This window comes from Engystomops pustulosus, chromosome 4 (genome assembly GCF_040894005.1).
Source record: "Engystomops pustulosus chromosome 4, aEngPut4.maternal, whole genome shotgun sequence".
Classification (NCBI taxonomy): Eukaryota; Metazoa; Chordata; class Amphibia; order Anura; family Leptodactylidae; genus Engystomops; species Engystomops pustulosus.
Window position 1 is genome coordinate 140,204,305 of NC_092414.1, and position 14,265 is coordinate 140,218,569.

The window sequence follows — 14,265 nt, forward strand, 5'->3', positions numbered from 1 at the left end:
AATTGCCACAGAGACCAAAAAAGTTCCGGGTGGGATTACAATGATAAAATATACAGTTCTGACTTGCATACAAATTCAACTTAAGAACAAACCTACAGACCCTATCTTGTATGTAACCCGGGGACTGCCTGTACAGAATTCCAGGACTTATCTAGCAACTTTGCTGACTACTTTTATTTCACATAAAGATTTTTTTATTTAGAAGGAAGAAATCAAAATTAACTACTAGCCTGGAATACTAAGCTTCCATTTTAACCCAGATTTTTAAATATTTAGCTGTAGATTGTTTGCAATATTCTAACCATATTAGTCCACTCTCTACACATTAAACTCTACACAGTGAACTGATTGTTATTGTTGCAAATTATCTGGGTATTAGATATGTTTGATTTGCCTATGGGTGTTTTAAAGATGTGTTTCTGTGTAATGATTTCAACGAGCGGAGGGGATTGAAAAACAAGGCATATTAAGATAAACTTCTCCTTTTAATCTAAAATTCCATCTTATTCTGAATCTTTGCCCATAAAACTAGATTGTTTCAACAAGTGACATATTCAGTAAAATAGTGGATCATTCTTTAAGTTTCTACCATATTTATAAGATGTTTTTTCTTATTTCAGAAGCTCAGCAACGCCTCCTATTGGTGACAGTTTTTGCCCTCAGTGTTCGGTATCAGCCTGTGGATGTTTCTCTTGCAATTTCCACTGGCCTGCTTAGTGTTTTGTCACAACTCTGTGGCACAGAGACTATGCTCGGGCAACCTCTCCAACTGCTTCCCAAATCTGGAGTGTCTCAGCTCAGCACTGCCCTGAAAGTAGCGAGTACTAGACTGCTCCAAATCCTGGCAATTACTACAGGGTGAGTATTCTTTATAACACGTTCTTCACAATAGTAAAACTATTACCTTCCTACCGTGTATACTCGAGTATAAGCCGACCCGAGTATAAGCCGCGACTCCTAAGTTTACCACCAAACCTGGGAAAACCTATTGACTTGAATATAAGCCGAGGGTGTAGTATACAGCAAGTCACCTGTAGTAAACGGCCGGCCAGCCCCCTGTATGCCACCTTAATACTTAATACTCACCCTCCGGCGATACTCACCTACGATGCTCGGCGCGACTCCTCTTCTTTCTTCTCTTGCTCTAATAGCCGGCAGAGGCACGTCCATGCGATCAGCCGGCGGGCGCACACTATGATGCGGCAGTATCATAGTGTGCGCCGGCCGGGAGATTGCATGGACGCGACTCTGCTGGCTAGAGAAGAAAGGAAAGTAGCCGCTGGGAGCCGCGACGAGGATCGGAAACCGCACCAATGATATGGCGTCTGAGGGTGGGTATTAAGTTTATTGACTCAAGTATTTTATTATGTAGTTTATTTACTTTTGTGCTGAAAAACTTGGCTTTATACACAAGTAAATACAGTACTTTTTCAGACTATGGATGCCTTTTTTTTTTTTTTTTTTAAACTGAATTGCCTATAATTTTGCTGACCGTTATTTTCATAATTGGGTTTTATAAAACTTAATGCAGTTTATGACTTCTGCATTTCGATCACAGTAAATAGCAAACTGCAGAATGCCATTCACTGTCAAAGGGCTTGTCTTCTGAATAATCTGTTTTTATGATGATCAGGTCTAGATTGATCAACCAATAAATAGTCGCAGGAAGCCTTTTCTCTGTTTTAAAGTTTTCCCTTATTGTCTGATCCCAGTACAATAGAGCTGTTGTATTTTATGTACCAATCGAGGACCAATTTATACATAAATTGATGTTTCTTGATAGGACATATGCTGATAAACTGAGCTCTAAAGTGGTGCAGTCTCTTCTGGACCTGCTCTGTAGCCAGCTGAAGAACCTGCTTTCTCAGGCTGGAGTTATACCTACCTTTGGTGAAAATGAAGAAGAGAAGAAATTGGAGCTTCTAGGAGAGAGTGAAAGAAAGGACTTTAGAGGTAACAACTGCACATAAATAGGGCATTACCTATTATTTTATTTTATTAATGTGACATGGTTTAGTGCCACTATTTGTACCCCAGACATGGTATAGCGGTCATTCCTGCTCAGTTTTGTTCATGTCTCTGCATCTTCTGGCCACCTATCGATGTGCACAAGCCACCAGACCACCCTGCAGAATTCCTATAGATTCCTGTTTCCTTCTTTTAGATGTGAATTAAATGGTTTATGAGAAAATTGATAGTATGTCAGGGCATGAGAGTAAAATCATGTCCAAGTAGCCGAGATATAAAATAGGAACTTTTTACAGTTGTTTGTTTGTTTTTTGTCAGTGTGCACTTTTTTTGCATCTGTTAAGATGTATGGATCTAAATGAATCGCAATAAATTGACTTGATTTTTTTTTTTTTTTTAATATATTATTTTTTGATGGGTCTTTTGACTTAAAAGAAATACATGAATCAAAATGATCCTCTTTCCTGGTGGCGGGGGGGGGGCAGTGGAAGGAGGAAGTTTCTGGATGACCTGCTACAAAAGCTTAAAGGGGTATTCCCACTTCAGCAAATAAATGGTATTGTTTGAATAAGGAGAAGCCATACAATTTTTCATTTTTCCAGATACAGAAACCTGTGAGGAATTAATACAGAAAGTATATTTGAAAAAATGGACCAATTTCATCATGCAAACAAAACATTAATTTGCCAAAATGAGAATACCCCTTTAACTAGCCCTGAATGTTTCTTCATGGCCCAGTCATAATACATGTGTTCAGTATTAGTCCGTTTTTTCAATATCTTCCTAATATTAGGTTGTATGCTAGGTTCCAATATTACAAATTTAATTTGTATTTTCTCTCTTCCTCTAACTATTGGTAAATGTGAATGGTCAGCTTTGTGGAAAGTGTGGTGCTATACAATGTAGCAGTGTCTGCAATGTGTTTTTTGTTGCATCAGGGAACAAGTGGCCTAATCCATTTCTTTTCTTCCAGCTACACTCAGGAAGCAGCGCACAGCAGAGCTTCATCTTGGGGACTTTTTAGTCTTCTTACGCAGAGTAGTATCTTCCAAGGCTATTCAGTCGAAGATGGCATCGCCCAAATGGACAGAAGTTTTATTAAATATTGCATCTCAAAAGTGCAGCTCAGGTGTGATATCTAACATGTCTTGTACTAGGTGGTTGTTTTCCAAGAAATGTTTAGTGTTTTGAATTTGTTTCATCATAATCTTGAATCTTGTTTTGCAGGTGTCCCACTTGTAGGGAATCTGAGGACAAGGCTTTTGGCACTTCATGTCCTTGAAGCTGTCCTCCCTGCATGTGAGTCCAGCGTGGATGATGACCAGATGGCTCAGGTATGGTTACAGCCTGTTGGTGAGGAACAATAAGAAGTCACCATAGGCTGCACAGGCATCGCTCTAATATAGCAACATTATTTACCCCAGAGTCCAAAGATAAAATACAAGAAAATGTTTGGATTTGGCACAGGTGTATGGAAAGGTTTTATGTAGAGTATAAAAATTGATGATGTCGCTGGTAACAATAGATGGTGACCTGCACCCAATCTACAATATGGATCACTTATAAAGGGAACCACCGGAAACAATAAAATAAATTGTGATACCTGTGCCAACAATAATTAAAATTAATATACTCGGAATGTATATGGGATAATGCTGCGTTATCCTATGCACATTCCGAGTATATTTATTTTAATTATTGTTGGCGCAGGTATCACAATTTATTTCAAAGATAAAATACAGTTTACCATTTTCATTTGATTTGGCCACTCCAGTAAAAAAAAAAATAAGAAACTCTAGATAAGGATTGTTTAAGGTGGTATTCCAGGAATAAGCATAATTGGTATTCTTTTTTTTTTTTATCAAATAAAGTTTTCATTGAAAACCATACAATAGTTTTCCATTTTTTACATTTAAACAGCATAAACAATAAACTAAAAAACCCAAACACCAACCCCCCACCCACATCCCTACCCCTGCTTGGTAGGTGAAATGTCCATTATGCAATGTATAACAATCATTCGCATTTAACTCGTGGCTAATGTCCTTCATCTGGGTGTACAGGCGGTCCCCTACTTAAGGACACCCGACTTACAGACAACCCATAGTTACAGACAGACCCCTCTGACCTCTGGTGAAGCTTTCTGAATGCTTTACTATAGTCCCAGGCGGCAATAATCAGCTGTAAGGTGTCTGTAATGAAGCTTTATTGATAATCCTTGGTCCCATTACAGCAAAAAATGTTTAAACTCCAATTGTCACTGGGGCAAACATTTTTTTTATCTGGATCTACAATTATAAAATATACAGTTTCGACTTACATACAAATTCAACTTAAGAACAAAACTCCGGACCCTATCTTGTACGTAACCCGGGGACTGCCTGTATAAGTTCCGAGAGAGAGTCCAATAATTGGTATTCAAAGGGTTCATTAAAATATGAGCTAAAATGTTGTGGAATTACACTTTAAAGAAGAATTAAAATGCTATTGACTCTTTAATCAGTCCATTGATTTTGTCCCTATGGAGGAGACACAGGACAGAAGATGGCCGTTGGTCACATGTCCACATCACATGTCCTGCACCTGCCTGGGCAGGTCATGTGATCACCACTATGTTTGACTGTAGTCAGTTGCTTGCAGTGCATCCAGTATGACCGGTGTTCTAGTCATCTCAGTGAGGTGATTACAGTTACACACACCATTTCTATGGTAACAGAGCAGGACAGTTTGTTAAATCATCACTGGGAGCAGAATATGAGAAGGTGGAGCTGTTACTGAAAACTGAGGGATCATTGGAGTTGTAGTATAGAGTGGTGGCCATCTCGGAGACAACTCTGCGTACTTTAAAAAAGCCCATAACATTTTGTGACTCTTAAAATCAAACTATTAAAATTCCTTTTTGAGATTTAATGACCTTGTTGTATTCATTTTTTATAGCATTATGGGTTTTTGTATCAAGCATTCATATTCCTGAAATATACCTTTAACTTTATCAACGCTTTACGATTGTGTTGTAAATAATAATGTGCAAATAATATAAAACCATCTAATTCAAAATGTAAAGAATTGGGAAAGATGTTAAGCTATGTTCACATGGTGAAATTTCACTTGGATCTATGGACAATTCACATCCTGTGCATGTTAACTGGCTTTTTGCAACCACAAAGTTGTATGTGAAGCATAAAGAAAAGAATATGGATTTGTGCAGCCTGCATTAACATCTTGTTTTACACTTCCAGGTGGTAGAGCGACTCTTCTCTCTTCTTTCAGACTGTATGTGGGAAACGCCCATTGCTCAGGCTAAGCATTCTCATCAATTGAAGGAGAAAGAGCAAGAATCAAGACTGCAGGTAATTCTGATTACATTTAAGAATAAAAAGCAAATTTTTAAATTAATCTGAAATATATTTAAAAAGCATCAGTCAAATTATTGCTTTCCTTACAGAAGCAAGGGGAAGTGGAAGAGGAGGAGGAAGATCTTCCTATTCAGGAAGTTTCATTTGATCCAGAGAAAACCCAGTGTTGCCTTGTGGAAAATGGACAAATTCTAACTCATGGCAGTGGGGGCAAAGGGTACGGCCTGGCATCTACTGGGGTTACATCAGGTTGCTATCAGTGGAAGGTATGAATATTTAACTTTCTGTATTTTTCAACAAACAGGCCTTTTTTTTAATTGATTGCCACACACACACCCCTTTCCAACAGATCAGCGGTTTGAAGAGACAGCAATGTCAAGACAAGTGCTGCAGCCTTTTTCGCTTCTTTCCAAGCACAGTGACACTCATTGTACAGTGATTTGACACTCATTGTGTACAGTGATCTTTCCCAATTCTGCTTATTGCCATTTAGTGGAGTGCCATTAACTCATTATACTGCTATGGGGTTGCTAGGTTTCAGATCCCTGGTATTGATCAACTATTCTAGGGACAGATGATCACTATCAGTAGTCCATCATTTTATAATAACTAGTGCATTGTTTTTTGGTGCCATTCTTCTGATTTTCTGTCCCTTCTCTAATCTATGGCCAATGTGTCCAGTAGTCTGATCAAAGGGTCACAGTTATAGGCTAGGGATATAATCCAAAATCCAAAACAGGGAAGCAGCACTCAGTGAAAACTAGTGTTTATTTCACCAGTGGGAAAATACAAGGTTTCAGCTATCTCAATGTAGCCATTTTCAAGTAGGGATATATTGGTAACTCTCATGGAATTGTACCTACTGTTATGGTTCCTAGTATTTTCAGCCTTGGCGATCATGGTGGAGTAATGGATTTCTGATTGATTTATTTTTTAATTTATTTTTATTTTCACACAATTACAAGCAGCAATATGTAATTTCACCCTCTTCTGGTTATAGTGCCGAAACATATAATAAAATTGCTGTTGATATCTTGTGACGATAGATACAATATCTTACTGGCGTCTCTCCCTTTTTTTCTTTTTCAATTAGTTTTATATCGTAAAAGAAAATCGTGGCAATGAGGGTACTTGTGTTGGTGTTTCCCGGTGGCCTGTGCATGACTTCAATCACAGAACCACCTCGGATATGTGGCTATACCGGGCATATAGTGGCAACTTGTATCACAATGGAGAGCAGACACTGACCCTACCCAGCTTTACTCAGGGAGACTTTATCACCTGTGTCCTTGACATGGAAGCCCGTACAGTGTCATTTGGTAAAAATGGAGAGGTAAGATGAAGCTGCTTTTGTGTTAAATGATCTGTGGCTTTCCCCAAATGTGGCTCAAGTTCTTTTTCTGTATAGTTTGTGAATGGTTACAAATATTATGCAGTTGTTTTTTCTTCCCATTGCAGGAGCCCAAACTGGCATTTGAAGATATTGATGCAGCAGAGCTATACCCTTGTGTGATGTTTTATAGTAGTAATCCTGGAGAGAAGGTAAATAATCCCATGTACTTTGTTTACTCCACACAGACCGTTTAAGGTAAAACTGGGTCATTGATGTGGGTTTTTGTGTTTTAGGTAAAGATTTGTGATATGCAAATGAGGGGCACTCCCAGAGATTTATTACCAGGAGATCCCATCTGCAGTCCTGTATCGACTGTTTTGGCTGAGTCAAGTGTACAGCTTCTCCGAATACTTCATCGCACTGAACGTTGGACTCACTGTATTAATAAAAAAATGGTGGAACGTCTGCAGAAAATCAAAGGTTGCCTACGAGAAGCCGGTGCCAAATTAAAGAAGAGTCGGTCGGTCCAAAGTAGGGAAGAGCATGAAACCCGTGAAGAGGAAGAGAAGGGGAAGCATGCAAGACATGGGTTGGCAGAACTGGGGGAAACCCAACTGAAGACCCTGTGTGTGGAAGTTTGGCCTGTCTTGGCAGTCATTGGAGGAGTTGACACAGGACTTAGAGTGGGTGGCAGGTGTGTCCATAAGCAGACGGGTCGTCATGCAACTCTGTTAGGTGTTGTGAAAGAGGGCAGCACTTCAGCCAAAGTTCAGTGGGACGAGGCAGAAATCACGATCAGGTATGAATATTGTTATACCTTATAATTTAAGACACCCGCATCAACTTTCCAATTTGTTTAAAAGGTTTAAATCCCTTTTCTATTAGGTTATAAGATGATCACATGACGCCCCACTCTTGAGGCACCGTGTGATCATGTGTAATAAAAAGGGGAAGTTGTCAGCATGTATTTTGAAGGAAATAAAGTATACATTTATTTCAAAAGGAACAATGTTAATAAAAGGATATGGGCCTTCCACAGACTACATAAATGAATTTCCAGCAGCAACTTCCCCCTTGCACCTAATTGATAGAGATTTTAGAAACTCAACCCAAGGGAAGCTGCAGTCTGGGTGGGCCTGTGTCTCCTGATGCACAGGCTGCAGCGGCCCCCCCTTCCCCTTCTTCCCCAGGACTCGCCACATGCTGCTGGCAAAGAGCCAGGTAACGTGGATTAAACTTGTATAAACTACTGAAATGATTCAGAATGCTGACAAAGGCATTTTAAAATCGGTGTAGCATATTTAATACATAAACACCACCAAAACTGTGTGTCCCTCTACCAAAACAAAGATTAAAAGATCATGGATTAAATAACGGGGAATAGAAAGATGGTAAGGAAACGAGGATTCTCGGCATTATAAACTGGAGATGGAGTTTGCCTAGGTACTGCCTGCACTGCTGGTCATACACAGATCTAATAGGAGCCTATGTGCTATGCTCTCTCCTAGTCCTCTATATACCAGATCCAAAAATGCACTATATACTATACTAAAAAGCACTAAGCCTGTGTGGAGAGAACATTACAGATTATGCATTTATACAGTTGACTTGAAAATGTTTTACACCTTTGAATTTTGTTTCTTCTGTGTGAAGGAGGAGATTTTGGACACTTTATTCTGCCTGCCATATAATGCCTTGGAACCTTCTTAAGTCGTCCTACCCCACTTAAAGGAAACCTACCACCACGGATCTACCTATTAATGTAGATCTGTTGGTAGGTGCCTCAATGTATGTAAGGATAGCCCTTGTAAGGGATAATCCTTTAGTCCCCTTTATCTTTTTTAATCTTTAATTGTGGTAATATGCTAATTTACCAAAGATGCTACTGGGGCGTGGAGTAGCCGTTGTCCGCAAAGCCTGTGTTCTACGCATGTGCAGGCCACTGGCTGCGTGGTCTCTGGTACGAAGCCGGTGAAACTGTGCATGCGCAGAACACAGGCATTGTGGACGAGGGTAGATATCTGGGTAGGAGGATCAAGGAGGCTACTGGGGCGTGGAGTAGCCGCACCGTGTAGCCTCAGCTCCAGCTACACCACGCCCCAGTAGCCTCTTTGGTAAATTAGCATATTACCACAATTAAAGATTAAAAAAAAAAGGGGGGGACTAAAGGATTAGCTCTTACAAGGGATATCCTTATATACATTAGAGGAACCTACCACCGGATCTACCTTAAAAGGTAGATCCGTGGTGGTAGGTTTCCTTTGAAAATAAACTCATCCAGGATATTCCAAATCAAGTTATGACTTTGCTATTTCGTCCCTCCCAAGCTTTTAAAACCTTATACTGTATATACAAATTTAGCTTACCTGGTCACAAAGGCTGCAGCTAGTCATGTACTCATGGTGGCGAGTCTTGCAAGAGTTGACTGGCAGTTATGGAGGGCATCAGGCGACTGTCACACATCTCTGCTATCACAGACTTTGATTCAATGCGATGACTTGATAGCTGCTCCCTGACCACAGAGCAAGAGTAAAACTGCATGCGGCAGTCTACGGTTTTAAAAGATTTATGACTTTACTTTTCAGCAATAAAAGGATTAGAGAGGAACACCATAGGAAAGGGAATCGCATGATGCTGGTAGATGTAGGATAGATAAACCTCTTCACTTATAAAAGTTTGTTATCATGTGTGTGTGATATATTCAAAGCTGACTTCATAATCTAGTTTTCCAACCCCACATGCCCTCAGTACCTGTGTTCCATATGTGCCCTTCCTTTATCCTTGTATGTCACACTTTTTAGTCTGTCCTGTGTTTTACGGTATTGTTTTTGGGCCCAGATCCCACCTGTGTTCAGACCTCAGTTATTCTCTTCTGTCACTATAACAATAATAATGGAAGTTTAATGAATCCAGTAAACCGTTCTTTTAATGGTTTCCATTATTGTCCTTTTGCACAACTAACAGAAGCCTGATGGAAGTGGTGCAAAAGGACACCAGCAGCAGTCATTAATAGTCCGTTGAAATTAATAGGCATGTTAACAGATTTGTTGACTTCTCTTATTTTCTGTCACTACACAATTTTAACAGAGGTCCAAATGCAGGTTTGAACTGGACCTTATTTCTGAGTGGTAAAAGCTCTTATTTATGAAAACTTTTCTTGAGACAAGTAAAAGTTGCGTCCATAGCATCCAGTATTCTATATTCTAGGTCTTTTCCAGCTGGAACAGTAACTCTGTGTTTGTTGATGGACAACTCTCTATTAGTTTTCCTAAATAAGAACCTATGATTATACATAAATGCGTGCTGTCAATTACTTGCCGATTATCAGCATAATTTCTAGTACTCTCCTCTCGTCTGTCCCTCACTTGCCTTTTCCTGTGTCGTTCTGATTTTTTTCTCAACAAAAGCTTCCCAACTTTTTGGTCGCCTAGTGACACTCCTCTCTACAATCTGGAGCCCTGTGACCCCCCTCCTTTCGATGTGGCTCGTTTCCGTGGGCTGAATGCCTCTACACTACTTGACCTTACATACCTGACAGGCATCCATGAAGATCCTAGCAAGTCTGGCGCAAAACGCCATGAAAAGAAACACAGACATGAGTCTGAGGAAAAAGCTGACCCAGAGCAGAAGGCGGACTGTGAATCTACAGAACGAGTAACGGAGGACAAAATCATTGGCAACATAGCTTCTAAATCCGAAAATGAATCTATTACACTTCTTGGCGAAGCTCCAGCCGCTGACCAGCAACATCACTCTGTAGATGGGAAGCGTAAGAGTCACGACCATATCTCCCGAAGTCACGATGTTGCCCAGTCTGAAATAAGGGCAGTCCAGTTATCCTACATAAACCTAGGAGCCATGAAATCCTTGGGAGCGCTCCTGAGCTGCAGTAAATATGCCGAGCTACTACTTATCCCAAAGGTGCTAGCAGAAAATGGGCACAATTCAGATTGCGCCAGCTCCCCTGTTGTGCACGAGGATGTTGAAATGAGGGCTGCCCTGCAATTTCTGATGCGTCACATGGTGAAGAGGGCTGTTATGAGATCACCCATAAAGAGGGCATTGGGACTGGCCGATTTGGAAAGAGCACAGGCCATGATATACAAACTGGTGGTTCATGGACTGCTGGAAGAGCAATTTGGCAGCAGGATAAGGCAAGGTATGGTATAATGGTACATACGTGTATGATTGTTCCCTCACATCTCCCAAGCACAAGTGGTTTCATATTTTAATACATTTAGGTGGTTATTTGATTCCAGTGCTACATTATATCAAATGCATACAATTTAATATCCCAATATAAAGCCATTCAGCCTGTATCCCACAGTATGCTGTGATGTTGATCACATTTTATAGTTCATTTCCTCACATTTTAATAGTTACTTAAAAGTTTCTTAGTACCGTGTTAGCCAGTAGTTAAATAGGTGAAAGCTGAGAGGATTAGCTGAAAGGATTATGACAATTGCATTCTTTTGAGACTACTCGGGTCTCCATAAGGAATGGTCTTATACGATGCCTGATGAAGAGACCTGAGTAGTCTCTGATGACAATTACAAGTTTTCTTTTTTTAGCTAGCCAATAAAGGGCATCAACAACTGAGGACTCTTAACTTTCATCTATTTAATAGTTAGAGGATTTTATAGTCTAAGAAAGTACTGTCAAGTGATCACCAAGGGTGATCTTTTATATCTGCAGTTAAACAAAAATGTTCACATAGAAGTGACTAGAAATCTTGTGTTCCATTTTTAGTAGCATTTATAAATTTGCATGGTAGACCCTCTAACATACTGTGGATCTGGATCCTCATGATGAGGATGTTGAAGGATATCTACCACCAGGATGAAGGATTGTAAACCAAGCACACTGACATACTGGTGTGTGCCCCCACCGGCACAATCAGCTCTTCTTTTTAGCTTCTTATGCCTTTGCTTGTAGAAAACTAGGGCTTAGAAAGCTTAAAGAATAGCAGATCCTGCAAAAGGGGGCACACATCAGTATGTCAATGGGCTTGGTTTACAATCCTTCATCCTTGTGGCAGATGTCCTTTAAATCTGCACAGTGAAAAATGTTTCTGCTCTTTCTGTTTGCATTATATTTGTCCTCCTTCCAGATATGGAGCAACAAGCAGAAGATAATGACCAAGTGCATCAGGCTCAAACACCGGTCACTACCAGCCCTTCAGCCTCCAGCACCACGTCTTTCATGAGCAGCTCGCTTGAGGACACAACAACCGCTACCACTCCCGTGACTGACACTGAAACAGTCCCGGCTTCTGAGTCTCCTGGGGTCATGCCTCTTAGCTTGCTGAGGTACTTGGCTAATAAATGGTTCATCTGTTTTTGTCCCGTTTCTTCATGCAGCATGCCTAAAGAAAAATAGGGACCAGTCTTACGATCTAAAATGTATTTGATTAGTTTCAAATCTTTTACCAGTGCTCGATATCACAGGAAATGAGGGCTGAGAATGTTTGCTTGATTTTTAGCTTTATTCTCAGAAAAACGTACCATTGTCAGTGTGTCTGGTAGTGGCTTATTCCTGTCTCCACATAGAGAAACACATGTATGCACCAACAATGTAGAGTGTACATGTGTGCGGCACCGTATCGCTCCGTGCAAACTTGCAGCTGTACATACGTCATCTGACTTAGACGACCCCTAGTTACAACAACAAAGCTTTATTGTTAATTGTTTCCATGGCAACCCAAAATTTTTTAAATCTCAATGTCACAGGGACAAAAAAATTTGGCTGGAGGTACACTTAGAAAATATAACTGTTATCACTTGCAAACTGATTAAACTTCAGAACAAACCTAAAGAACCTATCCTGTACATAACTGGGAGGACTGTCTGTATCTACAAATGCAGGAAGAACAGTTTTCACCTAGATTCATGCCCTGCTAAGGTTGACATCGAAGTTCCAGCACTGACCTATTGTAGGGAATCTTTTTATCTTTGACCCTCCTGTAGCATCCTCCATGTGTTCTTTTAGGCAAATGTTTTCAAGCTACCCAACAACAACAGTGCTACCCACCCGCCGTGCACAAACCCCTCCAATCACATCACTGCCCACATCGCCCACTGATGAAGTAGGAAGGAGGCAAAGTCTAACATCCCCTGACTCTCAGCCATCAAGGCACACCAACCGGACAGGTGAGTGTGTAAATAGTTTATTTTGCAATAACTAGTTGTTTTTCATGCTCACTGCAAAAATCTTTAAATTGCTACAACAGAATGCAGATGTATTTCTGTTGAGTTGGATCATATAAAATATTCCACAACACTTTATACTTTTTAATCCCTTACCGACATGTGACGTAATAGTATGTCACATGCCAGGTGCAGGTCCATGGAGAGGGATCATTGGCTGAGCCCTCTCCATAGCCGGTAAGTCTTTGCTGCATATTGCAGAAAAGGCTTACCGGTAAAACCTGCGGTCGATGCTAGCACCAATCGCGGGTGTTAACCGGCTGATCGCTGCAGGCAAAGCTGCCAGTGGCTTTAAAAAAATTGCGGCGGCGCCACCATCTTGCCGAGAATCGTCGCTACCCTTGACGTCTTCGGGAAGCAGCGATCCATAGCCATGACAGCCTCGGGTCTCTGTTTAACCCATTCATTACAATGTGGTATCCGTAGTATGGTAGTATATGATAGGATCGTTCAGACAACTTAGGGTTAAAGTACCCTAGGGAGTCTGAAAAATATTAAAAATAAAAAATTATAATTAAAACCATAAAAATTCTTATCGCCCCCCTTTCCATAGAACTGATAAAAGATTAACAGTAAAAATCATAAACACATTAGGTATCGCTGCGTCCGAAAATGCCTGATCTATCAAAATATAAAAACGGTTTGTCACTGCGTTTAACAGCGCAACGGAAAATGGTGCCCAAAGTCATTTTTTTGCCATTTTGAAAAATATTAAAATTTCAATAAAAAGTGATCAAAAGGTTGTTTAGTCTTTAAAATGGTAGCAATAAAAACAGAAGTCACAACCACAGCTCCATATACTGAAGTATGAAAAAGTTATTAGCGGCAGAAGATGGCAAACATTTTTTTGGTGTTAATTTTTGTAAATGTATGAAAACATTATAAAACCTATACAAATTTGGTATCCCCATGATCGTACCGACCCAGAGAATAAAGTAGACATGTCATTTGGGGCGGACAATGAAAGGTGTAAAATCCAAGCCCACAGGAAATGATGCAAAAGAGTTTTTTCACCATTTTCACTGCATTTGGAATATTTTTCTTGCTTCCCAGTTTACAGCATGGAATACTACATACCACCATTTTGAAGTGCAATTTGTTACGCAGGAAATAGGCCATCACACAGCTCTTTACATGGAAAAATAAAAAAGTTATAGATTTTTGAAGGTGGGGAGTGAAAAATGAAAACGCACAAATGAAAAAGGGCTGCGGCAGGAAGGGGTTAAAGTAATAGCCATTTCATCTTATTGCCTTACACAGTCACCAGGCAGGATGTGAAACATATGTAGACAGAGCCATAAAAAACCTACTCTGCTTATAACACAGACACAGAAGATAACTGAGGTGCACTTTGAGCATCAAAAGAATAGTTAAAATAAAAATAAATACTTATTCCAATCAA

The 14,265-nt window shown here is 40.1% G+C and overlaps 1 protein-coding gene across 6 annotated transcripts in view; it reads left to right on the forward strand.

Moving 5' to 3' along the window:
* Positions 1 to 14,265, forward strand: part of HERC1 (HECT and RLD domain containing E3 ubiquitin protein ligase family member 1) — an 88,821-nt gene that overhangs the window by 44,628 nt on the left and 29,928 nt on the right. For 4 of the 6 annotated variants that reach the window (XM_072147744.1, XM_072147745.1, XM_072147747.1 and 1 more), the window contains exons 30-41: positions 621 to 858; positions 1,784 to 1,953; positions 2,942 to 3,097; positions 3,196 to 3,302; positions 5,208 to 5,318; positions 5,414 to 5,590; positions 6,418 to 6,657; positions 6,783 to 6,866; positions 6,951 to 7,456; positions 10,065 to 10,816; positions 11,768 to 11,966; positions 12,646 to 12,806. In XM_072147744.1, coding sequence (XP_072003845.1) covers positions 621 to 858; positions 1,784 to 1,953; positions 2,942 to 3,097; positions 3,196 to 3,302; positions 5,208 to 5,318; positions 5,414 to 5,590; positions 6,418 to 6,657; positions 6,783 to 6,866; positions 6,951 to 7,456; positions 10,065 to 10,816; positions 11,768 to 11,966; positions 12,646 to 12,806 — 2,901 coding nt within the window. The remainder of the gene's footprint in view (positions 1 to 620; positions 859 to 1,783; positions 1,954 to 2,941; positions 3,098 to 3,195; positions 3,303 to 5,207; positions 5,319 to 5,413; positions 5,591 to 6,417; positions 6,658 to 6,782; positions 6,867 to 6,950; positions 7,457 to 10,064; positions 10,817 to 11,767; positions 11,967 to 12,645; positions 12,807 to 14,265) is intronic. The other 2 variants (XM_072147750.1, XM_072147746.1) reach the window with 2 other exon arrangements.